This window comes from Myotis myotis, unplaced genomic scaffold (genome assembly GCF_014108235.1).
Source record: "Myotis myotis isolate mMyoMyo1 unplaced genomic scaffold, mMyoMyo1.p scaffold_m19_p_18, whole genome shotgun sequence".
Classification (NCBI taxonomy): domain Eukaryota; kingdom Metazoa; phylum Chordata; class Mammalia; order Chiroptera; family Vespertilionidae; genus Myotis; species Myotis myotis.
In genome coordinates, this window is record NW_023416322.1 from 40,828,145 (window position 1) to 40,850,288 (window position 22,144).

Below are 22,144 nucleotides of genomic sequence, written 5' to 3' on the forward strand. Positions count from 1 at the left end.
TTTTCCCTTTGCTGGTGTGAGATGCTGGCAGTCCCGCCACGGACGTGACAAGAGAGCAGGTGGCCTTTGACTAAGTGCCGCCGAGGGAGGAGGGAGCCCGTCCCGGGAGCCATGGGAAAGGCAGGAGCAGGTGGGAGCAGAAGGAGCACACAGGACAGGGCCCTCCGTGTGGCAGGGATGGCGACCACCGAAGAGGCCGCTCAGAGAAGGAGGAAAAGGAGGAGGAGGAGTGGGGCCTGGTTTTATGAAAAAGTTTCTTTGAAAGAGAATCGCTTCTGAGTTAGAGGGGAGAAAACTGGAAGGAGATCAGAGGCTCACATCACTTAGGTCTGCATTCCCTATACGCTGAGGTCACCCCGAGAGAATGAGGGTGGGGAACCATTTGAATTCATGGAAATAAATACCAAGACATGGTCATGAGGGAAAACAGTGAGTCAGAGCCACAGTGAGGACGTTCACCATGTCCAGACCGCTCTCCACTGACTTGTGCCATTTCCTGGCCCAAGAGTCACTCTTTGCCTCCCCAGTCCTCTAGAATCTATTCATAACCGTGAGGTTCGGCGTCTTCCCGGCTCATCCAACTGATAGGCACAATTCAGGTAGATTTTTAAACAAATTTTATTAGAAGTTTGATATAGTTGTTTATTCGTATTAAATACATCTGAGGTTAAACAAAACATACATATGAATGTCTTCAGATAACAGAAAGCGAATCTACGTTACAGGCTCATGGTACTGAACTCACTTCCGCACATGGAAACCAATTTACAACAGTCTCTGAAACTGACATTCCAGCCTCGCCTCACACGCAAACGTTTGCTCAGAAATGTGTTCAGGCCACAGTCTTCACCAAAGGATCCAAACCCAAACTCCACCGTGGCCACCAGTCTGGAGGCCACCCAAGACAGGAGGCCAGGTGTTGTGGGCACTGAGACTACCAGGAAAGGATTTGGCAATGTTTCCGTCACAGTATTGGACAGAAAGGCCTATTCTGTTTACTGATCAAACTCAAAACATGTTGGGGCATGATATCCCATGGGCAAAAATATCACTGAATTCGATGCTCTTAGAAGCAGTGGGCTAACTTGGCAACCGCTTGCCAGGGACACATCTAGTTCTAACAGGAATCTTCACTGAGCCTCATCAATGCAGGATGTGCGATGTATAAACAAAATTCAAATACTCAAGTTCAAAATAAAGCTGTTTCCACCAGTAGAAGGGGAAGTTACCGGGGCAGCAGCAATGTGGAGGGCGGAAATGAGGAGATACAGGGAAGCTCTTCTAAGATTTATAATCCAGAGAGGAAAAGAGGGAAACGGGGAAACTCCCAGGAGTATTTAAATCACTGCAGGTAGTGTTTATGGAGGCACCTCCAAGCTCTCTCTCGAGAAGTGTTGGGGAGTACATCTGGGGTGAATGAAACAGATGATGTGTTCTACGTGTCCTTAAAGCAATAGGAACATGGCAACTTTCCATATAACAAGGGAGACGATGTGCTTTCTCACTTGGATACAAAATCCAGGTGGCCCAGCTGGCCAGTTCCAGGCCCACCTCTGCCCAGTTCCTGCCAGCATGCATAATAGCCCACATCTCTGTGTGTCCGTGGTTTCTGTTATGAAGGACCAGCTCACCAAGCTACTTAAAAAAGAAAGGGCCCAAGGGAATGTAAAGTCACTTCTTTGTGCAAAAATGCCAAGGAGAAGCTGAGCTGAGCTGGGCTGTGCAATAAATAAACAGCATAGGACGGCTTCCGCTTGTCCCAACCCTGCCCACGGCACCCACTGTTACCTACAGTACCTACCAGCTAACCACAGCCCCTGCGCATGTGGGTGTAAATCCAGGCCCAGTTCGGGGTCTGGGGATCTGGTTAAGCATAGATTACTACTGATCATGAAAGAGGGTTGGTCCTTTGAAAAGCTTACTTGGAACACGTTGGTACTTCTCAAAAAGCAACTTCCGGTACGTTCATGTATCTTAGCCATGAGCTCGCGTCTCTCGACGCCCATGGGCACTGGCTGTCTTCAGGCCAGTCCCTTTAGCAGCTTGCTCAGTGAGTGTCAACACTTGTTACTTTTTTTTTTTTTAAGTGCTTCAAAGTGCTTAAAGGAGTTCTGGCTGTTCTTTTTAGCCTGCAGTTGAAGTTCAGGGGCAAAGGCAGGAATTATGCACAGGAGATGATGGGAGGATGTGTCACATGAAAAGCCCACAGCCAGAGCCGGCACAGAACACTTTGCAAAGGTAGGAGCCCACCTTTCTGTATCATTGCCGTTGGAATGTGGCTGAGGCTGCATCACTGAGGCTTCTGAGGTCGAAACAGTCTCCCAGGAATAAAACTTTCAGTCCATGTTCCCGAAAGGCTAATTCCCTTTTTTGCCAGAGATCTTGTGACTTGGAAAATGATTGATTTTAGAGAGGAAGGGGGAGAGAGACATCGATTCCTGTTGTTCACTTATTTTTGCATGCATTGGTTGACTCCTGTATGTGCCCTGACCAGGGATCGAACCTGCAACCTTGGCGTGTCTGGAAAACGCTCTAACCAACTGAGCCATCCCGCCAGGGCGAAATAATTTGTTTTGAAGATGGCGACAGAAAACAAGAACACCTTTCTCAAGGTAATGCTTTTATGAAGAATTGAAAGTAGCGGTTTAGCATTTGGGATTCAGGTAAGAGTTCAGGATTTTACCCTCCTGAAGTACATCGATTTTGTTCTGGACAACATGTAAGGCCCAGTGTGTGTGGCTCTGGGAACAGCGTGCGGCGATCCCAGGCTCTGCAGCGACCGCATGCTAGAGGAGCAAGCGGAAAGGCAGGACCTGAGGCTGAGAGGACGAGTTCCCAGAATGCACACCGAGCAGAACGAAGCAATCCTTCCACTGGCTCAGCCTTGGCAAGTTAACAGAACCCACTCATGTTAGAAGCATCCAATACACAGATGTCATCAAAAAACATGTTTTAATCAGAAACTGGCTTCACAAAGAATAAAAAAGTAAAAATATTTAATTTTATCTTCCATAAAGGATACTACAGAAATACTATTCTAAACCTCATAATTAAGTATGAAAAGTAAGACGCTAAAACTCCATTTATAAAGTGCGTTCATTACCAAAAATGGAGGGCAAGGGCCTTTATCTACAAGGCTGTTTGTCCCACTGACAGAAAGGCAGCTACCCCGTAAGGAGGCGGCACAGGGGGGTAGAAAGCTCTTGACCTGCAGTCAGAAGGCCCGGGTTTTATTGGCTCTGCCGCTACTCATCTCTGTGACCTAGAGTGAAAGGCAGCTTTTGGGGGCTTGACATTCTCATCTGGAAAATGAGAGGTAGAACAGACTGCTTCGAAGGACAGGCGCCTTAGATGTCAGATTCTGTGTGAAGCAATGAAATACTTTTGCTCATGTTAACAATCTATAAAATGGGTTATAGTAGGAAAAACATCAGCAGACTCCAGCCAATGCATCTGGGGTCAATGATTGGCTGCTTTACAAAGTGCACAGAAGTCACAGTATTTTGGTTACTGGCATCAATGCCGAGGCCTGGAAGCGAGGGAACCCCAGTGCCTCGGGCCCCTGCTGAAGACGGTGTGGGGACCGTGAGGATGGCAGTGGGGAACACGCAGCTACATTTACACGCGGCCCTCCTACGCAGGGATCGGCCAGGTAAGGGAGCTGCACAGATCTGGGCAAGCCCTTCCTCTTGAGAGTACAATCTACACTCACCACAAAACTAGTGTGGATATTTCCGCGTGGGGAGGCTTATTTGGCAAGGCAAGCTTCCCCGGAGCTGTAGAAATTTGTCCTCCGAGAATATTTTGGTTTTTAAAATATTGGCAAAGTTGTACTAGATACTCAGAGATTCCCCCCAAAGGTTAGCCCAACAAGAGGGATATTCTGGGTGTATTTTATAACAATAATCAAGCAGTCTTCCTCAGTGAAATGGGCTACTTTAGCGATACATCTGGGTCAACAACACTGATGAGACAAAGCAGTTCCTAAGAGTGAGGAAAGGTTGCTTTTTCTCGCTGATCTCTTCCGGCTGCACACACACGTTTAGAGGCACTTCATTCCAGCATAACTGTCTGTGCCACCCGACCACCTCTGGTGGCAGGCGCAAATCAGACTTTCCCGTCACCGGTACTCCCTATTCGCTGCCTCACTGAAGGGAAAGCCACACTCGTGCCTGTCGGTTGAGGGTGTTGTTGGTGCTACTACTTGCACAAAACTTCACTAGGAACAGAGGGCTCAGCGAAAGGCAGAACTGGACCCTCAGAACACACTCATACCTTTTACAGGCCACTGCAGATATTCCAGATGGGAAATAGCAATACAATCACGCACAATTGGTTTCTAAGGGCGCACATCCCAAATCCCCGCCTTCGCCTGGCTGTCCTTCCTGGCATACACCTACCCCCCGAGGCCAGCCAGGCTTCTAGTGCCGCTCCTCACACTGACGCGGGAGCAGCAGTGCCATTCTCAGGACGTGCCCTTGTATGCCTCCCCTCCGACAGCGCAACAGTGGTTTCGGCTCCGCACAGTCAACCGCAGGGTTCTCAGCGCTGGCACCGCCTGGCAGGAGACTTGAAAATACTGCTCCGTCTGCAGAAAGGGGACAGTCCGCAGCCCGTGGCCGCGGGCAGCTTAGAAAGGCAGGAAGGGCGCAGTCTAGTCCTCCTAACAGCGTCGTTCATAGATCATGGGTCAGAGACAGGGAAAAGGACACGCTAGAACTTAGACAAAACCAACAGCAATGTCTGCCGCATCCGTGGGAAAGTGCTGCTTCTCAATCTACAGTCTAAACAGCCATTTCCATCCTGCAGTTTGCAACCTGCTAAGTCACAAGGGAAGAAGCACCGTGATAGAAGGAAGTACAATGGACACGCCAACCACATCAGCATCTCATTAGACGGAATGTGTAAGTGGACTGGTCGAGCACCTGTCATCTCCAATTGCGATTCTGCTTTTCACACACAGGAACCTAGAAGTGAACTTATTTGTGAGTCCTGAGATGCTGTGTGAGGGGGCGTTCTGTTCCCACGTTTGCTTGTGCGTCCACAGTCCCAGCGTAGGAACGTCTGTGTGAGGCCCGCACAAGCAAGCCTGGCGTGTGACATCACTGGAAGACTGGAGAAGCAAAATGACACGTCACCGTCACTGCTGTCTTCACTCCATTCATAAAATCCTGCTCCCTTCATTAACAAAACCCACAGAAAGCAGCAAGGACAGACACGGGAAAGTTTGTCACAGACACAGTAGCTGTTGTAGAAATCTGGAATCTAGCACATGTGTGGAGTAAGTCAAAACAACTCTCTAAAACAGATACATGTGCAAAGTTTTGAAAACACAGTTCACAAAATAATTTAATGTAATTATTGAATCTGATTTAAAAAGAAAAAAAATCACCTTTTATTTTTTTATGAGATAAAGCAATGAACGGAAACTTTCCATATATCTAAACCTCTGCTGGAAGTTCACAGAAAGACAGACTGTACACACCGCTAACTAGAGTCTTACTTTGTGCAGATTACAGAATATCCACTTAGAAAAACACACATGACCTTGGGTGCTGGCAGACACTTTCTGAGGCGAAGGCACTTTGAAAACCCAATATGGTTTGGTTCATAAGTTTGCAAGGTACAAACAATTTTACAAACATGTGATTACACCGAAGAACGTCAGCGAGTGTGACATTACATATAAAACAGATTCCCGCTCTCTCTCTTTTTTTAAGAACACTGGTTTTGTGGGAATGAGAGCAGCAGTTTCCAGCGGCCTCAGTGGAGACGATCCAGACAACTGGAGGCCCACAATCTGAATTTCTTACTGGCCAAGAGGAGGGGTGGCGTGAGGACATTTGAAACGAAAAAAGAAAAAGGAGAAACAAACAAAAAGCAACACCCTGGGACAAAGCCAGAATCTCAGAAATCACAATGGTGCAGAGGGGAGAGCACAGGGCCAGACCCAAGTCCAGGGGAGGGTCCGCGCCCTGGTCCCCCAGCAGTGACCGCCCACGTAGTGCTGACCGGGCGTTCTGGTCCATCTGGGGCTGGCGCTGTAGTGACGACCTGTCTCGGAAAGCTGGGTACAACGTTCGGGATTGTACAGTACCAGAAAAACGCGGTCCCCAAAGCAGCAGTTTTTCGCTCCTTACATGGCTGCGAAGTCGATCTGTACGTAAAGCTGTCTCACTCCGGCCTGAAAAGTTAAAAGAAAATCAGAAAGTCAAACGAGCCAGTAACAAACTATATAGTTCAGAAAAGTCATTAAAAAAAAATCCCATTTTTTTGATAAAGGAAATAATTCTTTTTCCTTTTTCTGCCTCTATTTTTCATCATAGAGAATAACAAGTATGTTCATAAATCACAAAAAAGTCCCTATTTACCTCTACAAGAGAAAGCCACGCAACCAATGACAAGCGTGTCCATGAGTGTCGGGAAAATGAGGTCACCGTCTGCCAGGAGTAAGGGGCCTCTCTAACGGAATAAAGAGCTGGGCGGCCCCAGGAGCTCCCCAGCTTTTTGCCTCATTAAGAAAAGAAACCCTTGCTCTGATCAAGTTGAAGCTCTTTGAAATACATTCAATAGCACCCTCTCCTGAAGAGGGTGGCAGAAAAAAAGACAGAACTTAACATCTTATGATTTTGAGCTTAAGTTAAAACCAATTCACTTATTCTATTTTAAAAGTGTTGATAAAATACCAACCATACTTATCTCATAAAATTGTTATGTAGTCATCCAGTGTTTGACAAATATTTAATAAATCCTCGCTACATGCCAGGTGCTATTATAAGGATCATGTGTGACATGAGAAAGGATTTCATATGCTCTAATAGGCTAGTAAACCAAATTATTATGATTGATTCATTATATTTGATCTAGTCAATCCATATGGCCCCTAAAATAACTATACTTAGGAACTCTCCTGTAAAATTCTAGTGTGTCTAAGCTGAAGACAAAACTGGGGCCCAAGTAAACGGCTTAATTTCTTTTCCCTTTTAACAGAACCGTGAATGAAAGCAAAATGGGGGAGCAGGGTAGGCCCCGTGCACGAGTGCAGACACAGAGCTGTGGTGATAAGCAATGACGTAGCTCAAGGCCATAAGAGAGAAAGAAATGCAAAGAGGAAAGCAAAGGGCTGCTAAATGATCTTTGCATAATCGTGAGTTAATTACTCGCTGTCCCCTGAGGGGCTCAGCTCCCACAGAAGCTCAGTCTAACAGAAGCCCCTCTGCTTCCTCCACTGCCCCCCACCTGTCCCGCTGGGGGCAGCCTCCACTGGGCCAGCTTCCCATTCTCCTCTCCCAATTTCCTTTAAAGGAGAGAGAAAAGGGAATTTCCAAAGAATGCAAACTAGGGTTCCTGACTCACTCCAGACACCTGATAATCACCCAGCTGGTCAACGCCATGCGGGTCCCCTCAGCAATCCCACCGCTGGGCTGACGCCCGGAGTCAGGCTGGCTGGGGACTGTCCGCACACAGTGGGGACCACAGAACACTCCTGTCTTATATCCTGAGAATAACGCACAAATATAATGCCGCTCATAGGACACTTGTTTAAACTGGAAAGACAGCTAGTTCTTTTTAACACCTATGCGCCCGAGAAAATAAATGTAACCTGGTGCCACAGACTCAGAACATCCTCACTAAATGCCCATTGTTGTGGCGAGGAAACACACCGGAAGTAAGTGTGGAAACATAAACAGGAATGTGGCTACTGACAATTACTGGTTGGTTTGTATTCTCTATCAATTCTCCAAAACTACCAACGTTCCACTAAGTCAGCTCAGAATGAGTGAGCAGTGAATCTGATGAGGTCACAGGCCATGAGCAGTGGCTGGGCTCTGGGCTCCCTTCCCTATAAGCTGGGGACAACAGTCTTGGGAGGACAGACGGGGCGGTCAGTAAAGGCCGCAGGTGTTATTACCATTCCACCAGGAGCGGCCAACGAACAAACGCCTAAACCTGGGGCCCCCCAAGCACAAGCCCAGGGATCTGTGGCCTCGCCCCGTGGCTGTTCTCTCCCCTCCTCAGGAGGCCGGGTCCTGTGGACCTCAGTCCGTGATGAAGAAAGCAAGCGAAGGGCAGGGAAGGAAAGAGGCAGACTCGCAAGCAAAGTCAATTTATAACCGAGTCAACCCCCCACCAGCAGGTGGGAAAGAGCCGGCCGCCTGGGAAGGGGAGGCAGCTTCTCCCTCTGGCTGCCTGCCGGCCTCCCTTGCAGACACATGGGGCAGCCCCGGTGAGACAGGAAGGGAGTGGGAGCCGGGCCTGGCGGAGGCGGTGGGTCTGAGGCCCCCAGCTGGCCTGTGAGGAGGCTCCGGCTTCCTTCCTGGTATCAGCTGTGACTTCTATTTTGAGGCTAGAGAGTGGGCACCAAGAGCTGAAGCAGGAAGCTGGGGCTCAGGGCTTAAAGGCACCACGGAAGCAGGCCAAGGAGAGGTTGGGAGAAATGAGGAGGTTCTACGGGAGCAGATGGCGTGCGGCAGGGTCACCTTCTGTGCTTGGGCAACCGAGGAGGGCATGAGCCCCAAGCACATTCTAGATTTTTCTTCAAACGTTATTTCTCACAAAACAGAAGTGTATTAAAAAACTGACATGATTTTCATTCAGCCAGTTTAAAACTAGGAACATAAAATGTTAAATGGCCTTCCTAACCCAGTGTCCCACTGTCTCCTGTTCAAATACTAAACATACAAAATAAGTTTTCTATCTCACCAATTCTCAAATAACTCATTTTTTTAAGAGTTGGTACAATGGGAGAAAGAAAGGACTTTTTCTATGTCAGTAGGAAACCTTGTAGTTTAAAAAGTGGATTGCCACTTAATTAATACTCCTGAAGGAATCTGGGTACCGAAGAGGCTGCCAATTCTAGATCCGCGCCGAGCAGCCAGCGGCTTTAGCCCTGGGAGACTAATGGGCTGAAAGGGGAGTGAAAAGGCCAGGCCTAATAGGCAGTTCTGAAACTGTCAGAAAACATAGCTTCATAAACAACATGGAAGGTCATGCTTCTCAAATGTCTGATGTTATCAGTCTTCTCAATTTCAAGTTGTCCTCAGAAATTTTAATAGCTTTTTAACCAAAAACGATGACTTAAATTCTGATTTAAAAATCAGCTATTAGAAGACACGCAAACAGGTCACAAAACCAGAGAGTAAACTGATCGCTGAGAAAACCCTCCTCTGGCCTCTGGAACTAAGGCCGCCAGCATTCCCAGTCTCTGCAAGACATGCACCTAAAGCACTAGCGGGGTTATGGTTATGAGTCTGATTCCCTCTGATAAGAAAACCTATGAACAGGTATAATTTTAAATGTAAAAATAAGGTTAAAATTTTTTACATTTTATTCATGGAAGCAAACGCTACTGCAAACCCTGGATGAACTAAGAGCATGTGGACATGCATTGCTAGGGCATGAGCAGAAAGGACACATAAGTGAATAAAGCGCTTCAATCCTGCACGTGTCAGAGCTGAACAGCGGTCACAAAAGCACCCTCAAATCTGCGGAGAGGCATTAGCGGGGCAACCCCGCGCCCCTCTGGGGAAACGTGTCGATCCGTCTGTACCACGGGCCTCAGTCTCTCCAAGAAACGAAATGAAGTTGGCTTGCCCTCAGCTGACAAAAAGGCTTAAAGTATTTTCCAGAGCTTGACATCTTCAAAACCCAAATACAGTTTCCAAAACCAAAGCAGCAGCTGAGTAAACCTTCAGCTCCGGCCGTTTGAAAGGCCAGCGCTTGTCGGGTTCCCGGCAGAGCTTCTCCTCCGGTTACAGCCCCGCAGCTGCCCGCTCGGCTCTGGCCTGGAAACGCGCCTTCTCGAGGGCAGTGTGACCAGGCCGAGTCCTGGACAGGCCGACAGGGGCTCCACTCTGAGGGCGGAAGGGCACGCCCAGGGGAAACTGAGGCTACAGGAGAGAACAGTGATCTGGAAACAGCAGCGAGCTCAGACACCCTGCAGATCTAGCCCGCTTCCCGTGGAAGTCACATGACGTAGCCTATGTCATATGGCAGCCGCGTGACATAGCCCAGGCTAAATGGGAGTCACGCGACGGAGACTGTTAGCGTCTGTGCACCAAGAGGCCTGGTTCTTCGATCTGCAGCGAGCACGCGGCACTGCAGCGAGTCCCTGCCGCCTGTGCACGATGATTTCATTTAGTCCCAAAGGCGCCGGGCCCACTTTTCTCTTCTGGAGAAGAGCGAGCGCTTGTCTCCGAGAAGGTCCTGAATCTAACTCAGCTGCGGGTTCTGTTTGCTGTCTGTGCCTACAGATACGACGTCTCTCTCTTCCTCTCTAATCTCGAATAATCCCCGCCATTGTTTTTCCTTTCATGACATTGACACCTGGTAAGAACCCAGGCTGACGCCCTTGCAGAAGTGCCCACCAGCGGGTCTGGCTGGCTGTGATGAGCTGCCGCTAACCCTGCTGGCAGGAGGGCCGCGCTCCCAGGTCTCCGGCACAGACTTCTAGGGCACGCTATGCGGGAGCTCTGTGTTCAGATAGCACTGGCAACCGTGTTGGCATCTAGTTTCTCGCTAAGTATTTCCAGCGAACCAGACCATGAAAAGAATTTGTGTGTTCTCGCTCTCCCCGTGGATGTTCTTGACATAAAGTCTTAATCTCCCAGGACATCCAGAATCACAGTGGCTGCCCTCACGTGGACTGTCAGTCACTGTGCTCACGGCGGCACCAGCGTTCACTGACATAACCACGTTGCCACTGCACTGGCTGCTTCGTGCTCCCAAACAGTGAGAAGAGAAACTCCACAGCCTATTAAGCTACTGAACGACACAGACCTGCCGTCAAATAAAAACGCTGGCATCCGCTGCTTTTAGCTAAAACCACGGACAAGGCATTATTCTTATCCCAAATACTATTTAGAATTCCTGGCTTCACACAGCATCTTGCACGTCTTAAAGGAGCATACAGCAAAGGGGAATCCACTTTTTCTTAAAGGAACACAAATCAGTATAATAATGAGGATTAACTAAAATAAGGATCTCCCAAATTTGACTGTGATTGAAAAAAAAATACATCTATGCTTATTTCATAGTGTAGCATATAAATATATATGTATATATATATAATGTTAAATAGTAAATATTTTCAAAACGGTAGATACACTAAATTCTAAGACCTTTAAAAGGAGTTAGTGAAAAAGTCATACCTGAGTAAAAATATTATGTGTTTGGCTTAAAATCCACCTGGTGTCAGCGTCAGGTGCTACTACTAACTTCAAGGTCCCGACGTACACGTCAGAACATAAGGTCCAGAAGTGCTGTTCTTGTAAACTGTAGACTCCTTGTAAGTGCTGCACCTGCAACAGAAAGGCGGGGATTAACACCCTCAGGCGCAGGGGCTCCTCCCACTGTGATTCCTATGCAGCATGTCAGTTCGCACGGATTCTCCCCGCTAGCAAACAAGGCGGGTGTTTGAATCCATGAAATCCTGGGACTCGTGTGCCCGGCACCGTGACAGGCAGGTGTTTGGGAAACAGGAATGAACACATGCTAAAATCTGTCGGGCACGGCTGAGAGTTCCTGGGAGAAATTTACGTGTTCAAATACATCAGTCAGAGAACAAACAGGAACACAAGTGAGCTAAGAAATAGGGAAACAACAACAAAGTAAACTCAAAGAAATAAGAAGGAAATAAAAGGCCGAAATCAATGATCCAGAGAGACAAAAAGAGAGAACTCACAAGATGGAAAAACTAGTCTTTTGAAAAGGTCAGTGAACTGGAGCCAGTGTTTCTTTTTTTCTTTTTAATTGATTGGTTTGAGAGAGAGAGGGAGAGAGAGAGAGAGAGAGAGAGAGAGGGAAACACCAATGTATTGTCCCACTTACTGATGCGCTTGCTCGCTGGTTGATTCCTGGATGTGGCCTGACCAGGGATCGAACCCACAAGCTTGGTGCCTGGGACGACACTCTTCCAGCCTAAAGCGTCTGATGCTCCCATTTCATCAGCTAAATCTAACCTCTCAGCACGACCCGAACCTGGGCCTGCCCTGTCCCCTGCCCTCTTCCAACTTCCCGCCACCTTCTCTTCACCAAGCCTCAGCACGTGGCCTTTCTCTTCCTCAAACACACTCGTTCCCCCCACACGACTTCTGCCACCAGTCTCAACCCTTAAAGGCCTAACGCGTGGCAGCAGCACGGCCTGGGGCCGGCGGAGACTCACCCGCTGGTAGCACTGCGGCAGGGCGCCCTCCAGCTGCGGCGGCGTCCGCTGCATCAGCACGCCCACCGACTCCCGCAGGAGAGGGATGACACTGGGGAGAAGGACGCAGGTGATTAAAGCCGCATCCTGACGGCCTGTCCTGGAAGAGCGTCGAGTACCCCCCCCCCCAGAGTGGGACGTGGTCAGGTTTATCAGAGAAATATGAAGGCGTTCATGTGATCGATAAGCTATTATCTAAAGTAAAAGTAAAGCGCTAATTAACGTGTCAATGTCTTAGCCACAAAACTTGCACAACCGAACAAGTAATGCATCCGAGATCTAAACCAGCAGTCAGCCCACTGTTATTAAACAGGCTTCAGTCTTCCAAGGCAACCCACCAAGCACCTTTATCAACAGTCCTCACATGCTCAGTAGTGCTGTTAAGGAAAATACAAAACACGGATACGGGCATACTAGTCCAGTGGTTACTATTTCTCCAACCCGATTATATGTGTCTTCTTTCATTATGTAAACCTGGGGAGGGGAACCGTTTTCCTGCCAAGGGCCATTTGGATATTTATAACGTCAATCGAGAGCCATACAAAGTTATCATCTTAAACATTGGTCAAACATTTCATGGACTCACCCCTAATGCCTTGGCAGGGGTGATTTCTCGGGATGGTTCGGCCCGTGGCCGCACCTTCCCCACCGCAGGCTGAAGCAAAGAGGCCCGAACCCAAGCACAGCTCCGGCTGAGCAGCGCCTCCGTGGCGGGCGCGGTCCTCGCCGGGCTCGGGAATCGCGCTCCATGCTGAGGGTTAAACGTGGCCGACCATGAACGGTGTGTGGGAGGGCGGCTCTGAGGCCGGGGTTTTGAGTCAGATCCACCTTAGAGTCGGGCCTGTTTTCATCTGACAGTGAATCGGAACCTTTGAGGGAAGGACAAGGCGTCCGAATCGTTCCTGGCTCCTCCCTCCCCTCCTTCGGTCGCGCGTCTACACTGGTCTCTCTTCACCGATTACTCCCACTGCCTCCTCAGTGGTCCCCTGTCTCCGGTCCGCTGTGGGGTCCACTGTGACGGACCCCAGGACGCTGCCTCCTGCTGTGACCTCAGGTGCACCCTCCCTGGAGAGCGGCTGGACCAGCTGAGGACGTGCTGCTCATGACAGAGATGGCAACAGTGACGAGATGCCACTCCTAAGGCAGGTGAAAAGGCTCCGGCTTCCGACCCCTTCGCCCTCCTCGCCGGCTCTCAGGTGCTGGCTCCCAGCGGAGGACGCCCCTGGAGAGGACCGAGACCCTCAGTGCAGAAGCCCAACCCCACTCAATACTGCCAGCCACACGGAGCGACCTGGAGTGGGATCTCCCCAGGCGGCCTGGCTGACTCCCAGGTCACGGCTTTGGGAAGGCCCTGAGCCCGAGAGCCCGCAAGCCACGCTGGGCTCCTGAACCAAGGCCAGTGATGGCGAACCCTTTGAGCTCGGCGTGTCAGCGTTTTGAAAAACCCTAACTTAACTCTGGTGCCGTGTCACATATAGAAATTTTTGATATTTGCAACCATAGTAAAACAAAGACTTGTATTTTTGATATTTATTTTATATATTTAAATGCCATTTAACAAAGAAAAATCAACCAAAAAAATGAGTTCGCGTGTCACCTCTGACACGCGTGTCATAGGTTCGCCATCACTGCCCTAAACGGCCCTCTAACCTGATTTCTGTTCCTTCTTTAAAACCTCAGGTGTCACCCCTTTTAGGCAACCAGGTGACGCCTTCCTTCCCTCTCCATCCTCATTCTCAGCAAAAGGCTCCCGGCGGCTGCTCTCACCCTCACCGACAATCCCCGTCTTCCTCCCTCCGCACTGTCCTTCTCAGAACGACGCACCAACACAGCGCCCCTGAATCACTCGAGAAGAAATAAGCGGGGGTTCTTCCTATCCTGCTTAACTTCAGCTACTTGATAGCTGGTTCTCCAATCTGTACCCCAAGGATCTGCTGATGCCTGCAGATGTCGGTGGAAACCATGACCGTCACAATGGAAGGAATTACACGGGGAGCGTGTCCTTTTACTAAGGGTCTGTCGAGGTGTTGTGATTTTGCTGCCGAGAACGTCTGGAATGGTGGCCTGTTTAGACAGAATTTTAACGAAATGCTTACATTCCACAGTGGCGAGCAGGTCGCCAAAGCGCATGGATGCACCGGTCCTTTTTCTCCAATGAGAATGTTAGAGTCATGGAAGAATTCCAGCTGCAGGAGCTGTAACTAGGTCGCGAAGCCGCGGTGGGGAGAAAAGGGAGCTTGCTACATCACACGGGGAAATGCCATTCAGAACCAAGGTCAATTTCTATAATAATTTCAAAGGCCATAACTATGTAAAAGAAACCTGTAGAAACTCTAGCTTTGCCTTTAAAATTGTGTTTAGCTCAGGAGTTTGGGTCCATATTTTTCTGATTAACTATTGTGAAGGGGACTGGTAAAGTAGACTTGAGCATGAGTGTATCTAGCCATAATGAAAGGATAGATATGGGGAAAACGACAAGCGTAGCAAATTCCTGACTGAGCTCAGGCTCAGAGCTGCCCCAAACCCCAAAAGTAAGCATTTGGAAACAATTAGAGGTTCGCTTCTGGTTGACTACTCGATTCCAGCTTTAACAATGCAACGCCGCCTTCCTAGCCGACACAGAAAGGAATGAATCATTTGCTCTGAGTTTACCAGTAAAACAGGGTAATGACTTTATTCTTCAAGAGCTGAAGGCAAATCAAATTTATAATCATACGATCTTAAGTGTAAATTTAAATGTGACAGCGGAAATCCCAGCAGACTAAATAAGCACGTTAGTCATTATTCTCTATGGCTAGTAATTTTGCGAATGAAATACATTCAGATCTTACTTCAAAAGCGGCTTTTGTGGAAGAGCCTCCCCTTCCAACAGGAGGGTCTCCGGCAGGAAACTTCTGAAGACCCGCCCGGTGATGATCATGTGTAACAATAGGAACCGAAACTGCTTAGACCTGAGAATAAACACCTAATAGTAACAACTGACACATAATTCCTACTTCAGCTCCTTTATCTGGCTTCTGAGCCAAGTCCTCCTGCACGCTATCAGTGGTGCTTATAATAGACACACACAGAGAAAGATAGTTGTACTTCTTAGAAGAACGCACACATGTGAAGGCCTGGTGTATGTCACATACTCCAAAATGTTTAGTGGACAAAAAAAGCAAAAAAAAAAAACTGACCCAAAATTGTAATGTACCCTCCACTTAGCCGTGTGGTCCTGTGGCGGGCGTTGAGATGCTGTCACTTTTGTATAAATACAAGTATTCCGTGGTAATAGACAATGACTATTAACCCAGAATTTCCTAAGCCTAACATAGAACAGATAACCCCAAACCACAAGGCCAGTGGCTTCCTTACAATTATACTGTTTCCAGGCCAGTGGCTTACCAGTGCATCTCGAGAGGACCTACTGTATCAGTAATGGGAAGGAGACGCCCTGAAATACCCTCAACGTGGAGCCCAGCCACCAAAAGGTCGCCTTTTCCTGAAACTTCTGGAACTCAGCTGTTACATGTCACTCATCTGATCTTTAAACCGAAAGCTTTAGTAAATAATGCCAAGTTGTAAACAATTAGCAGCGTCTTTGTTTAGACAACACTTAATAATTCCTAAAGTGCTTTCATACATTTTTCTAACTTGATCCTCACGGTGGCCTTAAGTGACCGTAAGGCAATGCTGGAATCACTGTCAGGTCTTCTTTTGTGACCTGACATGTAGCTATCGGGGGGACACTCCGCATGGGTGTGAGAAGAATGCGTGCTCTGCTGTGGTTGGGTGGAGTGGTTTGTATCTGGCTGCGAGGCATGGGCCTCAGGCTGTTCAAGTCTTCTCTTTCCTTGCTGACCCTCTATGTGACTGACTGACTGATTTCCTCCTCTGCCTCAGCCATTTTTTTTTTTTTTTTTAACCAGCATTCTCATGCAGTTTTTTTTTTTTTTTTTTTTTTTATTGCTTAAAGTATTACAAAGGGTATTACATATGTGTCCATTTTATCCCCCCGCCCTAGACAGTCCCCTAGCCTCCCCTATCCCCCAATGTCTTATGTCCACTGGTTATGCTTCTATGCATGCATACAAGTCCTTTAGTTGATCTCTTACCCCCCTACCTCCTGCCCCGCAACCCTCCCCGGCCTTCCTGCTGCAGTTTGACAATCTGTTCGAGGCAGCTCTGCCTCTGTATCTATTATTGTTCAAAAGTTTATAATGGTCTCTATTAACCATGAATGAGTGAGATCATGTGGTATTTTTCCTTCATTGACTGGCTTATTTCACTTAGCATAATGCTCTCCAGTTCCATCCATGACGTTGCAAATGGTAAGAGTTCCTTCCTTTTTAGAGCAGCATAGTATTCCATCGTGTAGATGTACCACAGTTTTCTAATCCATTCATCTACTGATGGGCACTTAGGCTGTTTCCAGATCTTAGCTATGGTGAATTGTGCTGCTATGAACATAGGGGTGCATATATCCTTTCTGATTGGTGTTTCTGGTTTCTTGGGATATATTCCTATAAGTGGGATCACAGGGTCAAATGGGAGTTCCATTTTCAGTTTTTTAAGGAAACTCCATACTGTCTTCCATAGTGGCTGCACCAGTCTGCATTCCCACCAGCAGTGCACAAGTGTTCCTTTTTCTCCACATCCTCTCCAGCACTTGTCGTTTGTTGATTTGTTGATGATAGCCAGTCTGACAGGTGTGAAATGGTACCTCATTGTTGTTTTGATTTGCATCTCTCGGATGATTAGTGACTTTGAGCATGTTTTCATATGTCTCTTGGCTTTCTGAATGTCCTCTTTTGAAAGGTGTCTATTTAGGTCCTTTGCCCATTTTTTGATTGGATTGTTTATCTTCCTTTTGTTAAGTTGTATGAGTTCCCTATAAATTTTGGAGATTAGGCCCTTATCGGATATGACATTGGCAAATATGTTTTCCCACACAGTGGGTTTTCTCGTTGTTTTGTTGATGGTTTCTTTTGCTGTGCAGAAGCTTTTTATTTTGATGTAGTCCCATTTGTTCATTTTCTCTTTAGTTTCAAGTGCCCTAGGAGCTGTATCAGTGAAGAAATTGCTTCGGCATATGTCTGAGATTTTGTTGCCTTTGGATTCTTCTAGAATTTTTATAGTTTCCTGTCGTACATTTAAGTCCTTTATCCATTTTGAGTTTATTTTTGTGTATGGTGTAAGTTGGTGGTCTAGTTTCATTTTCTTGCATATATCTGTCCAATTTTCCCAGCACCATTTATTGAAGAGACTGTCTTGGCTCCATTGTATGTTCTTGCCTCTTTTGTCAAATATTAATTGAGCATATTGGTTTGGGCCGATTTCTGGGCTCTCTATTCTATTCCATTGATCTATATGCCTATTCTTGTGCCAGTACCAGGCAGTTTTGAGAACAGTGGCTTTGTAATACATCTTGATATCTGGTATTGAGATCCCACCTACTTTGGTCTTTTTCAGGATTGCTGCAGCTATTCGAGGTCTTTTTTTATTCCAGATGAATTTTTGGAGAGTTCGTTCTAGATCTCTGAAGTATGCCGTTGGTATTTTAATGGGAAGTGCGTTGAATTTATAGATTGCTTTGGGTAGTATGGACATTTTAATGATGTTGATTCTACCAATCCATGAACACGGTATGTTCTTCCATCTGTTTATGTCTTCCTCTATATCTTTTTTCAACGTCCTGTAGTTTTCTGAGTAGAGGTCTTTTACCTCTTTAGTTAAGTTTATTCCTAGGTAGCTTAATTTTTTTGGTGCGATGGTAAACGGGATTGTTTTTATAATCTCTCTTTCTGAAAGTTCACTATTGGTGTATAGAAATGCCTCGGATTTCTTGGGGTTAATTTTGTATCCTGCTACATTGCCAAATTCATGTATTAAGTCCAGTAGCTTTTTGATGGAGTCTCTAGGGTTTTGTATGTATAATATCATGTCGTCTGCAAATAAGGACAGTTTTACTTCCTCTTTTCCAATTTGGATGCCTTTTATTTCTTCTTCTTGCCGAATTGCAATGGCTAACACTTCCAGTACTATGTTGAACAGGAGTGGTGAGAGGAGGCATCCCTGTCTTGTTCCTGTTCTTAGGGGAAATGGTGTTAGTTTTTGTCCATTGAGTATGATGTTGGCTGTGGGCCTGTCATATATGGCTTTTATTATGTTGAGGTATGATCCTTCTACTCCCACCTTGCTGAGAGCTTTTATCAAAAATGGGTGTTGAATTTTGTCAAATGCTTTTTCTGCATCAATTGATATGACCATGTGGTTTTTTTCTTTCAATTTGTTTATGTGATGTATCACGTTTATTGATTTGCGGATATTGTACCATCCTTGCATCCCTGGGATAAATCCTACTTGGTCATGGTGTATGATCTTTCTGATGTACTGCTGGATCCGATTTGCTAAGATTTTGTTGAGGATTTTGGCATCTATGTTCATGAGGGATATTGGCCTGTAATTCTCTTTCATTGTGTTGTCTTTACCTGGTTTTGGTATTAGGGTGATGCTGGCTTCATAGAATGAGCTTGGAAGTGTTCCTTCCTCTTGAATTTTTTGTAATAGTCTGAGGAGGATAGGTTTTAGTTCTTCCTTGAATGTTTGGTAAAACTCCCCTGTGAAGCCGTCTGGTCCTGGTCAGCCATTTTTTAAGTTCTATATCTGAGTTCACTGCCTCTTCCTTCTGCCTGGTCAAATCTGCTGTTGCGTCCCTCCGGGGAAATCAATCCAGTTATTTTTATCCTTCAGTTCCAGAATGTCTGCTGGGCTCTCCTCAATAGATTCTCTCCCTCGGCTGATATTCTCATTTTGTTCATGTACCGTTTTTCTGCTTTTGTTTCGTGGCTGTGCTTTCTTTCCATCAACTGGGCACCCTTCTGATGGTAATTTTGAATTCTGTATCCGGCTATTGATATGTCTCCTTTTTGTAGGCTTGGCTTCTGGAGACTGAATCGTTTCCTTTAAATGTGTCATAGTTGGCTGTTTCTTTGTATCTCTTATTTTTTTGTTTGGGTTTCAGTATCTGAAGAATCAGCCACGACTCTAGACTTTGTGGTCTGGCTTCTTAAGGGAGGTCTTTCTCTACGTAGCCTGGCAGGAGATCCTGAGATCTCTGAGTCTTGTCTGGGCCCGTGTCCTGTCTGGCAGGTGCATGGTGTCTCCTATTGGAAAGGTTGATGGCTTCTACTCAGGAGTTCTTGTCTGCAATACTAGGCCTTCTGCAGCGGCAGGAAATCAGTCCTAGGGTTCCACCTGGTGTCTGTCAGTGGTACTGCAAAGTCTAATGTATGGTTGGTGTCTTTGCACCTGCCAGTTTGGGCATCTCTCATGTTATTGGCTAATGATCACTAACACACTACTGCATTGGCTCTGTGCTTCCTAATGTTTCCAGGACTGCTTGCCAGGAACCTTACGTGACCTTAAGATGTTGGAATCACTGTTAGGTCTTCTTTTGTGACCTGACATGTAGTCGATCGGGGAGAACACTCCATGTGCCAGCCTTGCTTCCCTAGGGCACTTCATCTGAACCATCGAACACAAGGAATGACCTGAGTGACATTTCTCAGTTCCCCCAAGGACAGTGCACGATCAGTACTTCCTAGAGGTGTAGGTGAGAAGCTAACAGTCACATACACATGGATGCTGTAACGTATTAGGGCAGCGGTCGCCAACTGGTGGTCTGTGGACCACTGGTGGTCCGTGAGGTCCAAAAGGTTGGCGACCGCTGTATTAGGGCATTCCCAGAATGATGTTTGAGAAAGGGTGTTAGACGAATCAGTATTTACAAATGTTCTCATGGTTTTATATACAATTAAAAAATACAATTACTAGGCAAAAATGTTCCCACTGTGGATACACATACAAAGCACCAAGTTAAAATCCTGAGAAACTCTATCTTAGTTCCGAAAAGTACAGTTCTCAAATGATACCCACTTGAAAGGCAAACCACAAAGGAAGCTTTCAGACACCACCCAAAGCCATTTCTTAAAAAAAAAGTGTATCTCCGCAATTTCTCATAAATGATATGGTAGCTTTTTACATGTTAAAAAAATGCTTACGTTTACTTAATACGGGCTACAAATAATTACCTATTTGACCACAGAATCTACAAGATTTATCAAAATCAGTATCTGGTCCAAATCCTATCTTCATGAACATGGATGATCACCTATGATTTAGAATTTCAAATTCATAATTTGGTTTCACTAGTATACATGCTTTCCATCCCGTACCTCTCTTATGACCATTATCTGTCATTTCTAAAGCCTAGTGCCCTAGTTTGCCTCTAAAAGTTGAGCTATTTGTGTCTTCAATATGACAAGAAGGAAAAGATTGAAAAGTTTTGCACCTTTTCTTTATATTAACAAATGATTACGGTTAAGAGGCACAAAGCAGCGTGAGATGATACCTGGTGAGCTACAGAAAACTAATTTAAACCATTTCAGCAAGGCTTTGGAAATACCACCCAGTACCAGCTCATTTCTGCATCCTGTTTGTGTGTTTTTTCCCATCATGCATAGGTACCCCTTTTATTTAAGTAACTCAGAAATCAAGCCACAGATCTGGGCAAAGGGCATCGCTTTAAAGAGAAATTCAGTTACTACTGACTGTTCAAAGGTCTGCATCTAAGTCATGAATCTACTCTCCATTCCAATTCAGCTGCTGATGGGAAAAAGGAGCAAAGCCATTCTGAAGCCTCTTGCGAGAAGCGTCCATTTTCAGAAGATAACAACTGCACTCTCATTGTCACACTCAATCTACTGCTTTCCTGGGAAACGAAATTCATCACAGCACCACCCAGTCTTACCCAGAAATATCTATCACCATTTGCCCACGCTAGGAAATGTGGGGAGAAGAACTGTCTTTTTCTAAGCAATCACTTTCGCTGCGCAAGTGAAAATGGGACATTGGGCAGGCAGCCTGGAAGGGAGACATCCATTTCCATGGCAGGCTCTCCACTGAGGAACATTTATATGCAGAGAACGTATAAAGTCCCATTAGTTCTTTTGTTCTTGATGAATTGCAAATATATATAAAAATTAAGGGTAAGGGAAAACGACTCCTTTATACTCTATTTTGTTGTGGCTGTAAAGGGTTTTCATTTATTTCCTAAAATTGGCTTTGGCTAATCAGGCAAAGTCTTTAGACCAATTTGAAAAACATCTCAGAGTGATCTTGCAAATATTTCATTATCATGTGAACATTTATGTAAATTAAGTTTGCTTTCTTAACAGAAAAGTAGATAATTGGAATGTCTTTATTTTGCACTTTGAAGCTAAAGGTTTTTTATTGCCCTCCATTTAAAAAAATTATGTTTTTTTAAGGTCAAGTCAGAAATGTTGGTTTGCCTTGAAGACATTAAGGAAGAGCATAATTTTATAATTATACCTGGAGAGACCCACGTAGCATTCAGGGTTGAATATATATATACTAGAGGCCTGTTGCATGAAAAGATTTGTGCAATAGGCCTTCCCTTCCCCTGGCTGCCGGCACTGGTTTTCCTCCGGCACCTGGGACCCAAGCCTTCGCTCTGGTGGGAACCACCTTCAGTGTTCGTTCCACTGCTTCACGCCTACGTATGCAAAGTAACCGCCATCTTTGTCGGTGGTTAATTTGCATATCTTGCTGATTAGCCAATGGGAGGTGTAGCAAAGGTACGGTCAATTACCATGTTTGTCTATTATTAGATAGGATACACACACACACAAACACACACACTACAGTACTATACACACCCTATATATATCCCCCCGCCCCCCCCCCCCCCCCGTCTATGTAAAGAGAAATATGTGCTTTACAATAATGAATCATTCTTGCCTGGCTGGAGTGGCTCAGTTAGTTGAGCGTCATCCCATGCACCAAGAGGTTGCCGGTTCAATTCCCAGTCAGGGCACGTGCCTGGGTTGTGGGCTTGATTCCCAGTAGGGGGCGTGCAGAAGGCAGCCAACCAATGAT

At 46.3% G+C, this 22,144-nt stretch overlaps 1 protein-coding gene across 3 annotated transcripts in view; it reads right to left on the reverse strand.

The window, feature by feature from the left end:
* Positions 1 to 600: 600 nt before the first annotated feature.
* SLC30A7 (solute carrier family 30 member 7) overlaps positions 601 to 22,144 on the reverse strand; it is a 38,257-nt gene continuing 16,713 nt past the window's right edge. For 2 of the 3 annotated variants that reach the window (XM_036344311.1, XM_036344310.1), the window contains 3 exons: positions 12,164 to 12,254; positions 11,151 to 11,300; positions 601 to 6,184 (listed from right to left, as the gene is read on the reverse strand). In XM_036344311.1, the coding sequence (XP_036200204.1) occupies positions 6,137 to 6,184; positions 11,151 to 11,300; positions 12,164 to 12,254 (289 nt within the window). In that variant the 3' untranslated portion in view covers positions 601 to 6,136. Of the gene's footprint in view, positions 6,185 to 11,150; positions 11,301 to 12,163; positions 12,255 to 12,788; positions 12,954 to 22,144 lie in introns of those variants that run through there. The other variant, XR_004973379.1, reaches the window with a different exon arrangement.